The following is a 19,946-nucleotide window of genomic DNA, read 5'->3' on the forward strand; positions in this document are numbered from 1 at the left end:
GCAGAATGCAGAAAGACCAGTCGGCTCGCCTATTTCGTCACCAACACAAACTGCTGTCTACTTGAATGAGGCAGTCAATGTTTACATCAAGCATCATTGGCTACATTTTGGCTCACTATGTTTCTAATTATTTCCTATGATGCAAAGAAATACAAGGAGTGAAATTTACAGTCAACTATCATATTACAGTGAAATCATCTTCACTTATGGATCTGTTCCCAACTCATACTACTATCTACTTTTTCAGGCTGCAGAAATAAGGAGAAAGTAGTCATGAGAGAGGTCTTGTGCTGATTCTAAAAAAAATGGTCATGTCACTGACAAGTAGGCATAGTAAAACCAAAGAGGTGGCCATGCAACATGTAGGACACAGCTGGCACCACATTTTTAAAAGTTGGGGGGGGGGGCAATTTATGTTTCTGGTGCAATTTCGGGGTTTCATCAGCTAACAAGCAAAAAAGACCTTATAAATTACCCGTGCTCCCAATTCAAGGCTTCATCAGCTGGCAAATAAAAATCGATCTGGTACACTTTGCAAATGGCAAAAGCTAACCACATTCTATTTCTTTTCTGGTGCCGCTTCCAGGGTAAAAAAAAAAAAAAAAGTGTGTGTGTGTGGGGGGGGGGGGGGCAAAAGTGGTTACACCCTATGTATTCCTGTATATTGTGCAAAAAAAGGCCGGTTCTGCTGGCCCTGTAGGAGGCTTAATATCATGAACGACGTGGTTGTATGATCACAGAGAGAGCATACGTGTGTAATAAGATGCAGGGAATTATCATTGTACTATTAACTAATGACAGAAATAGGCTCAGTGATGGCAAGGTGGTGTAAGTGTTATATTTAAGAGAAGGGAGTGGTCTTTTAACAAAACAGTCAGTACTTTGTGAAAGTGTCTGGATAGTGACACGAGTAAAGAGTAGGCTCAGCGAAAGTGGGTGGAAATAGTCATGGTCAACTGAAGGAAGTAGTCGAGTGACTAAGTAATGGGCTCAGTGATGCTGATGAAATATGGTCAAGTAACTCATTGTATTATATATGCTTTTGTGATCATAGTAAGGTGGTCATGTAACCATTACTGACATTTTTTTTTTCTTCTCAACACCAGATCTGTCTCCACAGATGTTCAGATGCATTCTGACATTCTGATATCGGGCATGAAAAACAGGTGAGTGCTAGTTCCAGAGTGATGTGATTTCTTCTGTCATGTACACATACATACAATATCCATATATAACTCTTCAACATGAAAGAACAATTACAGGTTGCAGACAACGCAGGTTTTTTTTTTTTTTTCTTCTTCTTCTTCTTTGCCTTGGTGTAATGAAATAACTGGTTAGTTGTGACCTGTAAACTCCACCATGATATTCATTTGCTCAAACCTACCACAAAAAATAGGGAACTCAGACATCCATCTGATTCACATAATTTAGAGAATATCACATTCATAGTCCAGATAGAGTGATTCGTTTGTAAGACCAGACACATCATAGACACAACAAGTCAATTCCATACACCATAGTGACATGCCCAATGAAAGCCAGAAAGTGAACCTTGAGTTTCAGAACTCTGCCATATTTGTCCTGATACCATGTCAACTCTTTTGCCTTGCAGGAATCGAGCAGTGCACGGGGACTCTGTCGTGGTTGAGCTGCTGCCCCGGGAACAGTGGACCGGTAGAATAGTTGCACTGAAATCTGGAGGTACGTGCTCCCTTTCAATCATCTGTAGGGATAGATTCAGAATAAAAGTAGCCTGAATGTAGCTTAAAGGTGCATGGTCCCCGTGTTTTAGTCAAATGCGTACGCGGGCGCACGGCGCAAGTTTCCTATAGAGACCTACGCTATCGACTTCTCTTTGGCGCTTACGCTTTGGCCCACTTTCCCGAGTCCGAAGAAGTCCGATTCACTGTAGTCAGTGGTCCGATCACAGTTCGGCTCATGATTCGGCTGAGGGGGATGACAGCTTTAGCAAACTTCTTTTGTGATGTCATAATAACAAGCACATATGCACGCACCCTGGCATTACTACAGACTGCGCGATGCGCAGAGAAGACAACAAAGGCAACGTTACTTAGCAACACCTACGCACTGTACTCTTGATGACAGCTGTACTTCGGTAATCTTCGTATCAATGCTAACGGTGATCGGCAGTATCATCAACAGCGCCATCTACACTACCGGGACTATGCCCCTTTAATGTAAAGTGGGTAAATATGTAACTTATATCAAATTGATGGTGCAGTGCAGGAGTTCATATATACAAATTGAATTTTGAGTCAAGTTTTTCAAAAGAAAATTGAAAGAGACCTAATAAGGAGTCATTTTTTTTTCTCCTTCCAAAAGCCTCCTGTTAGTTTGATTTTGCAGTGGTATGAATCTAAAATATGCTTGTATTCAATCATGTTTGTGTGGGTACAATATCATGATTCTCTGTGGTAATAGTCTTCATAAGGGCATCATAACTAAATAAAATGTTACGTTTTGCATGCAAATGGTTGTGTCACACAATCCTACACCCAGACATGACTAGGGTCAGGTTAATTCCTCCATACTTCTTCTCACTGATCTATCTCAAATCAATGGTTACTCTTTTTTTTTCTGTTTTGTTTTTTTTTTTTAGGGGGGGGGGGGGAGACAGAATGCCCATGGCAACCATTTGAGTGCCATAACTGATAACAAGAAAATTACCACATGAGAGCAGCCATCTCTGTTTGTTTGGACTTCAAGGCTGCATTTTCATACTGTATACGCCGAATATTTTGTGAGGTTTTTATTTTCGCGAATTTCGCGAGTCAGGTGCGATTTGCGAAATCAAAGACATGCGAAAATAATGACTCTGATCCCAATATGAATATGACGCACACGTCGCCACTCAGTACAGTACTCCACGATCGCGAATTTAACCACTTGTGAAATCGTCGGGAAGTCCCAATTTGTGAAAATTTAGACTCGCTAAATATATGGCGTATACAGTATGCTGCATCACTGATATCTTTGTCATTTGCAGTGGACCTCCAACAGAGTACATAGGTGATGTTCAGTTTTAATTATCTAGCCTGATGTCTTATTTTGTTGTTTTGTATTCCCCACCCCTACCCCCAAGATGAATCCCAGGAAGAGAAGGGTGATGTCTACCCCTGCGGTAGAGTGATTGGAATACTGGAGAGAAATTGGCGTGATTATGTCGCAACATTTCCAGAACAGAACGGGGTCAGTAATCAGTCCTTGATGTGATTCAGTCAATCTTGACATCTTGATTAGTTCATTGTAAAAGGTAAACAATTTAGTGTCTCTACATACTTACCTTGTGATATGCTGTTTTGGTTTTTATCATCATTTTATGATTTAACTATGATGGTGTAACTTAGATGGGATTTCCGTGGGGGCAAACTCAGCCATCTTGCCAGTGTGATTAAAAAAAAAAAAAAAAAGATAATATATGTAACATCTTTCTACCCCTTATCATAGCTGCAAACTATTAGTAAAATTAAGTAACTATTAGGAATTTCATTACGTGAGTACACTGATTTAGCTTCAAGCAATTTTGCATATTAGTATATTTTTTTAATAATTAATATACTGTGTGCTTCTATGCAAAACAGTCCACTATTAGTAATTTTCATTAGAATGATTAGTGAGTTTTATACAGACATGTTGGCAGCTACATGTACTTTGTATGCCTTAATATGATTGAATGAACTTGGCAAATGAGCAAGCTGTTTACTCCGACCAATTTCGTACTCATTGAATGTTTTTACCACCATTCCGCACCACTAACAGACTGACAACCAAAGAGGAGGCAAGGTTCTAGTCATCCCATGGGACTACCGGATCCCAAAGATTCGCATCAGCACAAGACAGGCTGAGACCCTCAGAAACCACAGGTAATTTCCAGCCCGTCAGCACGCTGGGTACGACCCAGGGTAGTGATGATCGTGTGATGCTGCAAGTCTCACCCATATTGACCATTCTAGATAGATAAGGTCATGTCTGAGTCCATGGTTAACATCATTCTTTGTCTTCATATGTGTAAGGAAAAAATATACAAATTAATGTAGGCTGTGGTGCAATCAAGCTTGATTCTGTATACATGTACCTCTCTCTGAGAGGATTTTATTTAGTTGCATACTTGATTGTGACCAGTGGTGGATTCAGGGGGGGGGGGGGGGGCGCACCAGGCACGTGCCCCTCTTTATTTTTTGTTAAAACATAAGAAATAAGAAGGAAAAAAAATGGGGGGGGGGGGGGGACTTGTGCGCCTCTCTTTAATATTGTTAAGGTGCTTCCCCTTTACAAAATTCCTGGATCCACCCCTGGTGACTGTTAAGATTATGAGACTTTCACTGTGGTTTGTGAATGTTTCACACTTAGAAATCAGTACGCACAAAGACTCCTAGAACTGGTAAATGACTTTCAACACCCTAAATAATTAAAAACTACCTGTAATAATATTATAGCTCTGCCGGCACCACGTTTTCAAAAGTGGGGGGGGGGGGGGCCCACTTCAGGATCTCATGAGCTAACAGGCAAAAAAAAAAGGCCATCAGGGCAACTTTTGGTGCCACTTCTGGGTTTCTTCAGCTAACAAGCAAAGAAAAAAAAAATAATGGTATTCAGTGCAAAAACAAAAGCCTTACCAAGCTCAAAGGTTTCATTTTTTTTTCTCTACTGCCATTTCCGGGGTAAAAAAAGTGGGGGGCCAAAGTGGTGACACCCTATATATTCCTATGTACGGGTGCACAAGTGTAGGAAACCTGGTTCATCACCTCGATTAGCACCAGACTGACTTGTACAGATATGAGAGAAAATGAGAGTGACAGGAAACAACATGAATTAGCTTCTGATACGTCCAGCAAAAAATACCCAAAAACTCCCCCCCCCAAAAAAAACAAACAAACCCAAAACAAAAAAACAAATGTCTTTATGAAAACAAAACAAATTTGTTTATCCAGTGAAGATGTGAAGAGCATCACTAGTTTTTATTCTGTTTTTCGCTCCCTTTCAGGATTTTGGTGAGAATAGACAACTGGCCAGCAGACTCACAGTACCCAAATGGCCATTTTGTCCGAGCCCTTGGCCCCATTGGTCAACTGGAGACAGAAGTGGCAGCCATTTTGATTGAGAATCGTATCTCTGTGGGCCCTTTCTCAGCGGGAATTGTAAGTAGATTTTGGGCCGATGCCGAGGCCTTCTGTAGCCCATCCAGAATATCTATGACTCACGATTCTTTCTCACTTTGTCTGAAGAGAGTAATTGGGTAACTCATGTGAAATTTTAGATCTGTGTGTCCTTCAGTTTGACAATAAAACAAGAAAAATTACTTTTGATTCATTTTTTTCTTTTTATTTTTTTGCAAAGTTTTGAAGAGCTCAACAGAGCTGAACAATTGAAACTCTCTTTGCAAGTTGCTGAAAGTTTTAGATGTTTGTGCCTTTCAGTTTGACAATACGACACACACACACACAAGAAAAATATATACCTGATTCATTTTTTTTTCTTTGCAAAGTTTTGTGTACTTCAAAGGGAATTTAATAGTCACCAGAAATGTTCAATTACTATTTTACAAGCCATTTTCAGTGTCCACCACATATCTTCTGAAGATGGCATTTAAATATAGAATTTTTTAAAAAAATTTTCTTTCAGTTTTCATCACATACCCTCTTGGTGTTCAGCAGTAGGGAAAGACATTACATAGTGAAATTCCTCTGGTTAACTCTGCAACTTGAAGTTGTCTGTAAAAAGATTACTGTAAAACGAGGAATGTTCATGTGCATTTCAAATTCGCAAGAGCCAAGATTCGTGAAATTGAAATTCATGTGAAATTTCTTGTGTACACTATATGCATTGAATGTTAAAGGCAACTCGCGAAAATTCCATGCCGCGAAAAAGACTGTCGGCTCCAATTCGCGAAATTTCATGCCGTGAAAATAATGTGTTTTACAGTAATGTACCCATTCAGACAACTTGTCCAAATTGACAATATTTGATCAGTCCTCGCATCATGTGCATTCCTCATTAGCATTTTTATTCTTGCCGCCCCCTGCCCCCCCCCCCAAAAAAAAAGCTACCTCACTATATGCCTCCACCATTTTGTGATGCCAGAGATATCATTCACTACCCCCGTGCTGTTTGCTTCATCAATATTCATCAAATGATTTACCCAGATGAAGGAGATGCCAACCAACTCCCCGGAGTCCCCCTGGCAGATGTCGGTGGAGGAGGTTGCCAGGCGACGGGATCTCCGCCACTCCCACCTCGTCTTCAGCATCGACCCCAAGGGATGCGAAGATGTGGACGACACTCTGTCAATCAGGTAGCCAAGCTTTGTCTAGCAATCTTTGTGAGACAGCAATAGTTGGTAAAAAACAAACGAACAAACAAACATACAAACAAATTATGAGTGTCATTTTCACCTTGTGACAGTTTTGGTTTCCTGGGCCCTGTTGCATAAAACAAAACTTTCCTCCTAAGAAATCTCATGTTACTTATTCACAGAGTTTTTCCTTTGTTAAAATGAATGGCTGAATTATTCTAGCCTGAGTTTTCAGTTTTTACAAGAGTTTTTTTCTCAGGTAAAAAGTTTTATGCAACAGGCCACAAGTGCTTTTTATGTAAGCCTGAACTTTAAAGGGATGGTATAGTTTCAGATAGGATGGGGCTTCAGGTTTCTAGCTTTTTTTATGATCATTTTTTTTTTTTTTTAGATAATGAGAAACCTTTAATGAAATATGAAAGAGCATATATAATTCTAAGAGGAATTCACAGTTCGTTTGATGGAAATTGGTTTTGAAATGGCTTAGATATCCAAAATGAAGTGATCCTAATTGAAAGTGGTACCCACCTTTTATTAGGATCCCTTTGTTTTGCTTTGTTTTTGGATATCCCAGTCATTTCAAAGCCAATTTTCATCAAATAAAATTTGAATTCGTCATTGAATTGTATGCTCTTTAATATTTCATAAAGTGGTTTCTAAGTATCGCACAAAAAAGATAGATAAAAGCTGAATCCTCATCTCAACCAATACTATACCATCCCTTTAAACATATAATGCATAGAGTCTTATTTCAAAGTATTAACAGAATAAAAGTGATCTTTTTTCTCTCTGTCTGTCTATTATGGTGGCTTCGCATAAAGCATTTCTCTTTATGTTAATATGTATCTTCCATTGGTCATTATCATTCCAGAGAGCTGGACAATGACCACATTGAACTGGGTGTGCACATTGCAGATGTGTCCTACTTTGTGCACCAGGGGTCACTAACTGACCAGGAGGCAAGGCAGAGGTCAGTGGTCTTGTAAATAATATGATGGCTTTGTTGTTTTTTTTCCTTAATCCCTCATCACCAAAAGTGTCCGAAGATCATGCCCTTTGTCCGTCTATATTCTTATCTTTCTTTCTCATAAATCACCAAGGTACTGCTAAGATATCTTGCAACTTCCAACTTAGAATTTGGAGTGTGACTGGCTGAACACATCTGATCAGAAATGTGTGACACCTTTCTGCTTAAAATACACATTTTTCTTTTCACTTTTAACCTGTTGAGGACGAGTCCCGAGTACTCTCGGGCAGGTGTCTATGGGAAATGCGTGTTGTAGCAAAATCAGTCTGTCCTCATCGGGTTAAATGAGAAAACCAACTTTCTTCAAAAGATTCTGACAGCACAACATTCAGAAGCCTTTGGAAAAATGATGGGTTTTATCAAGTCCATATTTCGCAGTGATCATTCAAAATTGATACAAATATTAACAGTGTAATTTCATAATTTTGAATTCTTGTGAGATCTATCTTTTTATTTATAAGTCTAGAGGTAAAAAAAATGATTTCAAGGATAGCATATTCTGAAGGAGGAGTTATGACAGAGTCACTTGTAAATGAACATTGATTTTAATAAACATATGTGACCCATCACCATGAAAATCTGATATCGAATTGGCTTGAATCGGCTTGCTGATTTGGAAATGAAAATTCTTCTAACTTTACACTTTGCAATGGTAATTATCTTGTCCTGCGTTATTCCTTTAAAGTCTTCCCTAGAAACATTCAGAGGACAAACTACCAGCTGAACACAGTTCAAAAAAAAAAAGGGCTTTGAAGGTTTTGATGTTATCAATGTGCAAGAGATTTATAGACATTCCAGTGCATTAGGTCAGTACAAATATCACCATGGCAACATGCTTCTCAGAAGCCCAAGAGGTTTATGTTCCCAATCATCACAGAACTCCATAGAAACATGAGATAGATCAGGTATTATTAAATTATTATTATTATTATTTTGTAGATATGATATGATTTCTTATTTCTCCCAATCACCTTATTTCACAAAGTTCATGGCTTCTAAGACTGTGATTTATCAGGATAAAAAAAATAATAGTCTCTTTAATGATAGTTGAAATGAGAACTTTATAGATACTATAGTTATTCATTGATTTGATTGATACGTGATTTGCATTTTGGGGTGATTTTCAATATTTCTTTGTAACTTTTGCTAAGTAGAGCAACCACAGTGTACCTGGCTGACAGACGCTACGACATGCTACCAGCGATCCTCAGCGCAGATCTCTGTTCCCTAGTTGGCGGAGTTGACCGCTATGCGGTCAGTGTCCTCTGGGTGCTCAAGCAGTCCAACTACGAGGTGGTCAAGGAGAAAGTTTGGTATGGCCGGACGATCATTCGCTCGGCATACAAGATGTTCTATGAGGTGATATACGAGAACCCAGTCCTTCAAAATTGAACAGAACATGTGCTTTGATGACCCAAAAGGAAATCAGTTGCTCTCCATTAGCTCATTTTGTATATACAATTGTAGATGTCCTGTGTTATGTCTGTAATATTTTTATTCTAACCTTGTATCTTGTGACGTTTTCATCTGTTATTGCCTTGAACTTATGTAATGGATTGATAGGAAACCAATATGCCCTAATTATAGCTATTACCTTTGGTAGTGTTATACACAGTCATGATTACAATAATAACATTGGTTATGGTGAAATTTGTAAGGATGATGATAATGTTAATAACAGTATTACAAAATGCTAATCATAACAAGGAACATCCATGTAGGGAACCGTACTTGCTTGCCATTGTATTAATCCCTTCCCCACACCCCCACCTCCCATGATTGACAGATGAGGTCATCTGAGGAATATTGGTTTGGAAGGATTTTTTGTGGGCGTTCCCAAGTAATCTGAAGAAAAATAGAAGAAAAAATCATTAAGAATATATGGAATGTTTCTAGATATTCGTTTCACCGCAAAAGTGATGTTGAGGGTATCATAAATCAACACAAATCAACGTGCATTTGGATTTCAGGGGCCCTTTAATGAATGGAGCTACCCGATGTGCTCTTTTTCCCTGACAGGCTGCCCAGATGTTGCATGATGGGAAGGAACTCTCTCCAGATGATATTCCTGAACTGAAAGGGATGGATGAAGTGACCAAGAACTTGGAGTGAGAATGAGCTGAATGTTGTTGTTGTTTTTGTGTTGTTGTTTTTTTTTTGGGGGGGGGGATGGTTAAAGGGATGAAATAGTATTGGTGGAGATGAGGATTCGGCTTTTAACTTTTTGCGAGATACCAAGAAACCACTATTGAAATAATACAGAGCACACCATTATAAGAGAAATTCTAAGTTTATTAGATTAAAATCAGTTTAAGATTGGCTGTGACATTGAAAAAAAAGTAAAACAAAGCTATCCTAATAAAAGGTGGGTCCCACCTTTTATTATGATTGCTCTGTTTTGGATATCTCAGCCATTTCAAAACCAATTTTCATCAAATAAATGTTGAATCCCTCTTTGAATTACATGCTCTTTTATATTTCATAGGAGGTTTCTCATTATCTCACAAAGAAATGTTGGAAACCTGAAGTTAGGTCTCAACCCAAACTGTACGATCCCTTTAATTCTAAATGATATGAACCAATGGTGTGTTATAGGCTGTGTTGTGGAAATCTGTGATCATAGTTGACATTGCTTCATTGAAAGCATAGTAAGTGAAGCTTGGATGGGACTGCTCACTTCCTTGTTATGTTTCTTGTCCCTTGTTGTCCCCGCCGAATGAGTTCGAGCAGGGGACTATGAAACGGGCTCCGTACGTGTGTGTGTCCGTGTGTCCGTCCGTCCGTCCGTCCGTGTGTCCGTGTGTGATCAAAATCTTCAATTTGCTACTTCTCTGTCATTTATGAGCCAATTTTGATTCTGTTTGCTTTATATGATAGCAGTACATGGGAGCTTTGAAACTTCTACACAGAATTTCAGTCGTGACCTTTGACCTTGACCTTTGACCTATATTGTACATTTTGCTACAAAATGCTACTCCTTCGCCATTTCTAACCCGATTTCGATTCCATTTGCTTTATGTGATGGCACTAGGTGAGGGCTTCAAAACTTCTACACAGAATTTTGACCTTTGACTTCTTTGACCTTTGACCTTGATTTTTGACCTGTATTGTACATTTGGCTACAAAATGCTACTCCTTCGCCATTTCTAACCCGATTTCGATTCTGTTTGCTTTATGTGATGGCACTAGGTGAGGGCTTCAAAACTTCTACACAGAATTTTGACCTTTGACTTCTTTGACCTTTGACCTTGATTTTTTGACCTATATTGTACATTTTGCTACAAAATGCTACTCCTTCGCCATTTCTAACCCGATTTCGATTCCGTTTGCTTTATGTGATGGCACTAGGTGAGGGCTTCAACACTTCTACACAGAATTTTGACCTTTGACTTCTTTGACCTTTGACCTTGATTTTTTAACCTGTATTGTACATTTTGCTACAAAATGCTACTCCTTCGCCATTTCTAACCCGATTTTGATTCCGTTTGCTTTATGTGATGGCACTAGGTGAGGGCTTCAACACTTCTACACAGAATTTTGACCTTTGACTTCTTTGACCTTTGACCTTGATTTTTTGACCTGTATTGTACATTTTGTTACAAAATGCTACTTCCGGCGGGGACATATATTACGCACCGCGTAATTTCTACTTTTCCTTGTTCTCCATATTTTTTCTCTTCATTTCTTTCTTTTGCTGCTTCTTTTTCTTCTTTGTCTTCTTCTAGTTGTTATTGTAATTATTAGTTTGTCATCATTGTTATTATAATTACTTTTACTATCATTGTTGTCATCATCATCATCATGATCATCATCATCATCATCATGATCATGATCATGATCATCATGATCATCATCATCATCATCATCAATAGAAAGAGTAGGATCATTATCACAATGTCAACATCCCCTATCAATTCTCGGGTAATAACATGAAGTGAATCATCTTGATTTCTATGATGATTATCATTATCTATCATTGTTCCTTCCTTTCTATCTGATCTGAGGATATCTTAGTATATGATACTACATTATATGAAATTACTGCCTGTGGTTTTTCTAGTTTATCATAGTTTCTTCCTTTCTATCTGATTTGAGGATGTCGTAATAGTGTATGATGCCACGATATATGAAATTACTGACTCTGGTTCAAAATTCTGTCCCACACAGACTGGAGAGATTGAAATGGGCGATCGACAATCTGATGACAGTAGCCAGGCATCTCAAGGCACGTAGGGAGGTTGGGGGCGCCATCCAGCTTGATGGTACTGAGGTCAAAGTTGAACTGAACGAAGAACAGGAAATTGAGAACTTGGTGCCAAAGCAGGTATATGTCGTGACGTAGTCTACACGATATGATCCACTCTGTTATTCTCTATTTGATGTTTTACAGATGACAAGAAACCTTTGAAATGTGTGAGGCATACAGTTCGAGTGCCCTGATTTGACCAAAAGATAGGAATTTGAAAAACAAAAACAAACAAACAACAAGATAAGGGGGGTGGGGCAGTCAAGTCATAGCCATCATTTGTGTTGCATTGTCAGCAGTTCTTATTGAAATCTTGTCTTGTATGATGCAAGTGACCAACGGTCAAAGTTCCTTGACCCACAATGTGCCCAGAGAGATGTAAAATGAAATATAAAGAATTACATAATCACCACTATTGATATCAATTTCACCTTTGCTCTGCCAAAGTTGAGGAGCAATGCGTGTAATGTACATTATGTTCATTCCTGTTCACAATGCGATCTACACAGTACAATATGCACCACGATTGTGCGCTGATTTGCACAAAGTGCATACCAAGCACACGGGCACCTGTAAAGTATACATAGATGTGGTTATTAGCTAAGCCTAAATATCAGGTGACAATTGCTGGTCCACTTTTCACTACACCTTTAGATTGCCTCAAACACTGGTGGAACATGCAACCTCTTTTGGACTGAACAACTATTAAACATACATTCTATATCTAATACCGTTGATCAAACATGGTGGTGCCATGAGCTAAAGATCTAGTAAATATTGACAGATTTGTGTTGCCAATTTCTCGTCTCTCGGTTTTGAAACTAGACGATGGAGATCCATGAGACGATAGCGGAGTGCATGATATTTGCCAACCACTGGGTGGCCAGGAAGATTGCACAGGTCTTCCCTGATGCTGCATTGGTAAGAACTAACTGTACATGGCGCAATAAGAATTCGTGTTCGTGCACACACTCATACTTTTTTTACTTGTTTTTTGTTTTTGTTGTTGTTTTTATTAAAGTCCCATTCGATTAATGTATAAGACAACAATATAATCTGGTATTGCCATACGCAGTAACAAAATTACAGAATCTGATCATTAGCTTGACATAGCAAGAAACGCTACAAACAAAAATCCCATCTTTGTTTTTTGTACTCTTGACACACACACACACACACACACACACACATACACACACACACACACACACACACAGAGACACACAGACACACACACACACACACACACACACACACACACACACACACACACATACACACATTAAAAAAGTGAAGATAAAGAGAACCAATGGAAAGACATACACAAAAACAATTGAGCAAGCATTTCCATAAATTGCAAGTCTTGAGATGTAGGAGCAGGGATGAAGAGAATACATGTATGCTCCATTTTGATAAACAAATATATTTCCTGCAAGTCAAAATATTTTGATCCGGATTGTGAGTAAATTCTTTTTCTTTTTCTTTTTTGTTTCGAAGGAAGGCATTTTTCTTTTCAGTCTAGAGGAAGGGGAGAGGCCTTTATTTGTCCTAGCCTCACAGTGTTGCTGGAACCATGTATGCTGGGTTGGCTAGATGGTATAGGAACTTAAAATTCTACTTTATGTTAAAGTTGACTTGGGTAAACAGATTTAAATGTAAATCAGAATGGTACAGGTTTCACCATAGTGGACACAACATTTACTAGATGTATGTAGATTTAATGTTTCCAGGGAATGGTGATATTGACTGCAATCATATGTGTGCTGATTGGCTGAGGAGGATGAAGTTTGATGGAACTGCTACAATTCTGTTTGCCTAAGATTACTCAGTTCAATAAAGCCAATTTGAAAATGGTGTGGAGTGTGCACCCTGAAAGAAAGATTAAGTTTAACTACAATGAAATGCATTACCTTAGATCTACCAGCATAATCTTAGCTTCGCTCTTTGAGTCCATGCTTTATGTGATGTGATGAATTTCCCGGTAGTGCACCTTTTGTTTTCTTGCTGTTTCCTGCTCCCGGCCCTTCCCCATGATTATGTCTAATTTTTGCGTTCCGGTTCTTTCATGTATGTTGTTCCTGCTCCTGCTTTAGCTCAGACGCCATCCCCTTCCCAGACAGGACCAGTTCCAGGACCTGATTGGCTGTGCCAAGTCCAAGGGCTTCGCTGTAGATACCAGGTACTGCAATATATTATGCTTGGTTGGGAACGATCTTTTTTATTTTTCTGTCTCACATAGCTTACTGAACAAAAACTTTGCATTTCACCATTTTTAACACTTGCAAGGAATGAATATCACATACAGACAAAGGAGTACAGCAAAACAAAACAAAGCAAAGAAAAGTACACCCTAGTGAGCAAATAAAAACAGCAGCAATCAAGAAAGTGTCACTGAAATAAGACATCCCTTATCATATTCATTTTTTCACCAGATCATGACTGCCTGCTCTGTGGCCTGACATTATTTGACTATTGATAAATACCTTTGATATTGTTTTCTGCACACATTAAAGAGTATGTGGAACAGTTGAGCATCAAATGTCATCTGATGTTTCAGTGAGATTTTCTTGGTTTATAGTATACAATGGTATATTAATGTGATTTTGGTTTGTGTGCAGATGTCATATCAAAATTTTTTTGCTTAGAAAATGTAATTTCAAGATCTTGTCTGTGTATGCTTTAACACTTAATTATTTTGTTTTGATTGCTCGCATTCCTCCTGTATTCCAGCTCCAACAAGAAGCTTGCAGAATCCTTGGATGAATGTGTGGATGTCAAAGATCCCACATTCAACCGCATCCTGCGTTCCCTAGCAACCAAGGCCATGTCCAATGCCCTCTACTTCTCCACCGGCAGCGAAGACGTCAACCAGTTCTTCCACTATGGTGGGTTTGTGTGCTGAACTTGGGAGAGAGTATCAAGGATATCATTGGAGGGAGTTAGTGGAAGATCACCTTCTCAAATAATTTTGAATAGTATTTGATTTCTGCTACCCAAATTGCAGTGAGGAATGGTTGGTTTGATTCAGTATCTGACACTTATTATCCTTCGGCATTTTCATGGAACAAAAATATAAACTGCTTGTTATAATAATAATGATAATAATAATAGTAATGATGATGATGATGATGATGATGATGATGATGATGATGATGATGATGATGATGATGATGATGATGATGATGATGATGATGATGATGATGATGATGATGATCATCATCATCATCATCATCATCATCATCATCATCATCATCATGATAGTAATAATTGCATTTATATGGCACTTTATAGGGGTGTTTCTAAGCGCACTGGTGCTATTCTTACAAGAAGACTAGAAACATAATAGCATTAGGACAATGCAAAACCAAAATAGCAGTAACAAAAAGAAGAAGAAGAAGAAAAAACCCCAAAACAATACAAGTGATACAGTGATACAATAATTGATAACTGACTGTGTGCGCCTCCAGAAAAAAACAAAATTACAACTGATTAAACGGATGAGTTTTGAGAAGACTTATTATTATGATTTTTTAGAAGAATTATAAGTTATTAACTGTTCTTCGGAATATTGCAACTGGCATGGACAGAATAGCACATATCAACATATTTTCTTATGCCTCAGCAGTCTAGCTTATCATTATTTTTCTTCTTTTTTATCTTGTTTCAGTTGTTAGAAATGCAATGATGTATGAAAATTTTGTTCGATGTGGTTTCCGTTCCTCTTGTTTCAGGGTTGGCATTGGATCGTTACACTCACTTCACTTCCCCCATACGCAGATACGCTGATGTGATTGTAAGTCCCTAGCGAGTAATCAGTTGACATAATGCATTATGTAAATCATTGATAATATATCATACACAAACTTCACTAATTTTTTTTTTTTAGTAATCCATATTAATACAAGCCCTGCTTCCAAATGGATTTCTCATTTCTAACTCTTTTCTTTTTGATAATTTTGTGTACATATCTTGTATTTTGTGTGATTTACTTACTATCTTTTGTTAAATACTGGTGTTACAAATATTGTAACATGGATGTCATTTATACTGCTCTGTTGCTCACTTATCAGTTATGTAAGCATCAATGTTATACTTAGTTGATTGGAAATAAATGTTTGCTGAATTGAATCGAATTGAATTGAATTGTCCTGAGCTGTAGTGGGAATCTCAATTAAACATAGACTTTCTAGGTCTTTTAAACTTGATGGTGCCAGAATATATTTCTGTGCTGTCTCTACTTCAATTCATCCAACAAACCAAATTTCAGCACCATGCTATTTTATTTTCTTTTTGGTTGCTTTTCACCATTTAGAATTTTTGTTTTGCTATTGTGTATTTTCATCCTTAATACTTTTTCTTTTGGTATAAACATATTTTTGACAGAAATATTTCTCTTTTGAGTTTTAATTGAAAGTACAGACTGCCAGAGTGAAATAAGATGAAGATATAGCTGAATGTAATGGGTTTGTGGGTAAAATTGCTGTCCATTCATGACGTTGCTTCCCTTGAAGGTTCACCGGCTCCTCCTAGCTGCTGTTGAAAGGGCATCAGAAGAGGACACTTTGTTGTCTAGCAACCAAGAGCTGCAGATGTTGTGTGGTCATCTCAACAGACAGAACAGAGTAGGTGCACAGAAAAATCTGACCTTTGATCTTGATGGTTCACTGATATAGAAACAAAATTTAAACAATCTATTATGGGAGCAGCCTCTTTTTGAAATATTTCCCAGTACCTATGTTTATTGCAATGTATTAGTGGAAAAATGAGCAAAGAAAATTGGATTCCATTGGGATTCGAACCCAAGACACCCAGAGTGCTAGCCCGGTGCTCTACCGACTGAGCTATAGAAAGCCCTAGTACAGTGTTCGTCCCAGAAACACGTAATTCTCAGTGCTCGAATGGTTAGAAGCTATAGCAGTGTGTATGTGTGTGACACACATGCACACACTTGAACCTGACATAAACCTGAAGGATAATTCAACTTGGGGATGAAGTATTATTAATATAATTTATTATTTTATTGCAATGTGTTGGAAAATAGCAAATGTGGGATTGCATTGACTTCTGTTTTGGAGGGGAACACGGTACCTCGTCTTTTAGTTTTCCCTTAAATGCTAGCGGCATCCCAGATTGGCCTCTAAGTGAAATTGTTCCTCCTGTTCAAGAGACATTGCAGCTGCAGAGAAATGCTGTGTTTGAAATGTATCTTAACTCTGAAATTTAAATTTGAAAGGTGTAAGAACATGCATGGCCTTAGTACCCTAGAGAAAGTTCTTGCTCATTGCAAAAATTGCCCAATGTTGAGAATTATTAATTTTCAATATCTGTGCCTGACCATGCCTGTTGTATTAGTAGCCAGTTTGATTGATAGCAGCCATGCATATCATTTGGCGTGTGCACGTTTCCTTTATTTACCACTGTCAGCAAACATCTTTGTCGCATGCTTTCCGTCAGTATCGCCTTGTATATTGGTAAAATCCCTGAGAAATCTGAGCATGTGAGGTTGCCCTCATTCAGAGATAGTGAACTAAAAAGTTCAGTCCTCAAACACCAAAAATTGCAGGCGCCTTGATCTAAAGCTAGTCGTCTCGCATTATCGATTGCATTCGACTGCGACGTTCTGTACTATTTTCGATGTTCAGTATCGCTTTTCAACTTGCAGATGCTCGCACATACATGCAGGCGAATCAATACAACAAACTACAAAGTGAGAAACTTAATTTTTGTGTACAGACACACTTTAAGGAGAGTTCAGTGTAAAAAAGTTTATGACCTTCCTTTGTGCAGGCAGCCCAGAATGCCCAGCGGGACTCGCAGGAACTGTTCCAGGCCCTGTTCTTTCAGGATAAGGATCCCAGCCACGAGGCCTGCATTGTGGACGCTGTCATACAGAACCTTAGAGCAAACGGCTTCCTAGTCTTCATTCCCAGGTACTGAAAGGACAAGTCCACCTTCATATACATAAGGATTGAGAGAATGCAGCAATATTAGTAGAACACATTGGTGAAAGTTTGAGGAAAATTGGACAATCTGTTCAAAAGTTACGAATATTTTAAGCATCTGCGCAGTCACTGCTGGAAGAGAAGACTACTACAGTGTATGATGTCACATGCGTACAACTATATAAGGAAAATAAAAAGAGAATTTCACAAAACTTTTCTTTTTTAATAAAGTACACATTTCTTCGACTTGCTACTGACGTATGTTAAGGGTAATATTACTCCCCCTGCCTTCTGAAAGAGAGAAGTGGAGTGTTCTTTTGTTATGCGAGAAAAATGGAAATATGTTGAATTTTCTTTATTCTTTCTTAATATTGTTGTACTCATGTGACATTACAAGCTATAGTAGTCTTTTCATCCAGCCGTGACTGAGAAGAAACGGATTGTCCGATTTTGCTCAAACTCTCACTGATGTGTTCTACTAATATTGCTGCATTCACTCAACATGAAGGTGAACTTGTCCTTGAAGTTTGTGGCTGCAAGGCTGCTGATTTACCTATGCTTTCACAATGCTTATCATATTTTTTTTCTGAGTAAAAATAGAAATCATGTTTTTTAAAAAAATAAAAACCATGTTTCTCTCCTTTCAAACTTCATTACTACTCAGTATGTGCATTTTACCATTTCGAAACTAAAGTGTGATTTTTTGCTTTCAAGATATGTTGGGTTTGATGATGTTGTAGTTGTTGTTTTACTATGAATAAGTATGTGCTTTGATTCACAGAGGTTGGTAGCTTAGTGTTTGCTGTGACTAGTGGCAATGGTAGAAATGGCCCACTCTGAGATTGTTTATGTCGAAGCTTATTTGTTAACAAAAAATTGTGTTCAAAGCTTAACCCAAACGTCGAGGGGGAGGGGGCAGAATCTGCCCCCCCCCCCCCCCCCCCGTCGACGTTTCGCGCTATAATTCTATAATGCGAGAAGGCCTCATCGTGAGGCTTCTTGACTTTCTTTGTTCAAGTCTCGCGCAACTTTTGAGACCAAATTTACAATGTCCGCGCATTCTTTTTCAAAGCCACGCCCATTTTTGTAACGGCATGTCGCCCCAAAACGGGCACAATTTTGTGCTTACGTGTGTGTACATTTCCTATGGAAAACAGTGCTCTGTCATGAAAGTCATAAAAACCTGATTATTTTTACAATTAATCACTTTCATTTATTAATTTTATGCTAATTATAGTAAAAAGTGGTTAGTGACAATTTCCAATACAAAACAAGGAAAAAAGAAAAATTCAAAAACAAGGAAATATATAAAAAATTCTGAAAACAATGAACTACATAAGAATTGAAATGACTTTTGGAAGTTTTTGTGATGTACAATTGTTGAATATGCTAAAACAGATTTACAGACCAAAAAGTAAACTCTCAATGCTTTTAATTAGGCTAAAATATGATCTTAACCTTAATTTGCATAATTAATTGATTAAAATTAGAAATTGATTGTTTCAAACAATTTCATGACATGATCTTATAGATTATGACGTGGATGTCGCGCTTGCCAAATTTTGTTGCGATCACACCACTGATGGCCGAGATCATGGGGGGTGGGGGGCAGAATCCGCCCCCCTGGTTTTAGCATAGCCAAAAAAAGCCCGGCCTGATTAGGGTTAAGATGGGAACAAAGGATGCTGTCACAATAAATGTACTTCAAACACACCGATGTTGAGATCCAGATAAACCTGTAATCTTGTTATTTAAAACTACACGCAGGATTGTGTTAGGTGTGATATCACCCATCTTAATGAGCGATAACTCAAGTAACCCGAATGATTTGCTGTTTTGGCTTCAAGTTCTAAGTTTTCTCTTTCAATATGATTGCATGAATAGTCAAGTAAAAACTGATGTTAGATGTATTTTTGTCTTCCCTCAAGGTACGGCATCAAGGGAGCAGTGTACCTACGAGACAAGGAAGGCCTCGTGTGTGACAGCTCATCACCCATGAAACCGAGATGGATGAAAGGTTATCATTTATTTGGTATTGTTGTGTGCCAGCACAACATCCAGTTATTCATAAGCATCAGAATGATATGACTTTTACCTCTTCCTGGTTTTGTAAATGTTTTTCTTGTTCATATTTGTGTGGTGGTGACTTGATTATGATGACATAGTAATTGGTTGTGATGACATAAAATACATACTAATCATATGTGTAGTTTTGTTTTCATCTCAGTTCACAGAAGAGAAATGAAATACATGTTTGTTTCTTTCATTCGTACAGATTGTCATCTTGAGCAGTTATAAAACAGGTGCCTATTCTCTTTCCATGTCTGCTTATGAATCTTTTGCTGTAAACGCCATCATAGAAAGTGTTGATATGTTATGTTTTCGTGGATGTTAGATGCTGTAACAGAAACAGCAACA

General features: G+C 38.2%; 1 protein-coding gene across 1 annotated transcript in view; it reads left to right on the plus strand.

Annotated features, from left to right (window-relative positions):
• The window catches only part of LOC139722170 (DIS3-like exonuclease 1), a 29,963-nt gene that overhangs the window by 7,888 nt on the left and 2,129 nt on the right, over window positions 1–19,946 (plus strand). The window contains exons 7-23 of the mRNA XM_071633486.1: window positions 1,107–1,166; window positions 1,613–1,701; window positions 3,104–3,221; window positions 3,795–3,884; window positions 5,006–5,159; window positions 6,165–6,313; window positions 7,185–7,283; window positions 8,495–8,699; window positions 9,360–9,448; window positions 11,508–11,664; window positions 12,412–12,507; window positions 13,680–13,765; window positions 14,317–14,471; window positions 15,318–15,379; window positions 16,098–16,208; window positions 17,374–17,516; window positions 19,457–19,545. Of these exons, the coding sequence (XP_071489587.1) occupies window positions 1,107–1,166; window positions 1,613–1,701; window positions 3,104–3,221; window positions 3,795–3,884; window positions 5,006–5,159; window positions 6,165–6,313; window positions 7,185–7,283; window positions 8,495–8,699; window positions 9,360–9,448; window positions 11,508–11,664; window positions 12,412–12,507; window positions 13,680–13,765; window positions 14,317–14,471; window positions 15,318–15,379; window positions 16,098–16,208; window positions 17,374–17,516; window positions 19,457–19,545 (1,952 nt within the window). The remainder of the gene's footprint in view (window positions 1–1,106; window positions 1,167–1,612; window positions 1,702–3,103; window positions 3,222–3,794; window positions 3,885–5,005; window positions 5,160–6,164; window positions 6,314–7,184; window positions 7,284–8,494; window positions 8,700–9,359; window positions 9,449–11,507; window positions 11,665–12,411; window positions 12,508–13,679; window positions 13,766–14,316; window positions 14,472–15,317; window positions 15,380–16,097; window positions 16,209–17,373; window positions 17,517–19,456; window positions 19,546–19,946) is intronic.

This window comes from Diadema antillarum, unplaced genomic scaffold (assembly GCF_040938485.1).
Source record: "Diadema antillarum isolate AM-2024a unplaced genomic scaffold, OU_Dant_1.0 scf00000159, whole genome shotgun sequence".
In the NCBI taxonomy this organism is placed as follows: Eukaryota; Metazoa; Echinodermata; class Echinoidea; order Diadematoida; family Diadematidae; genus Diadema; species Diadema antillarum.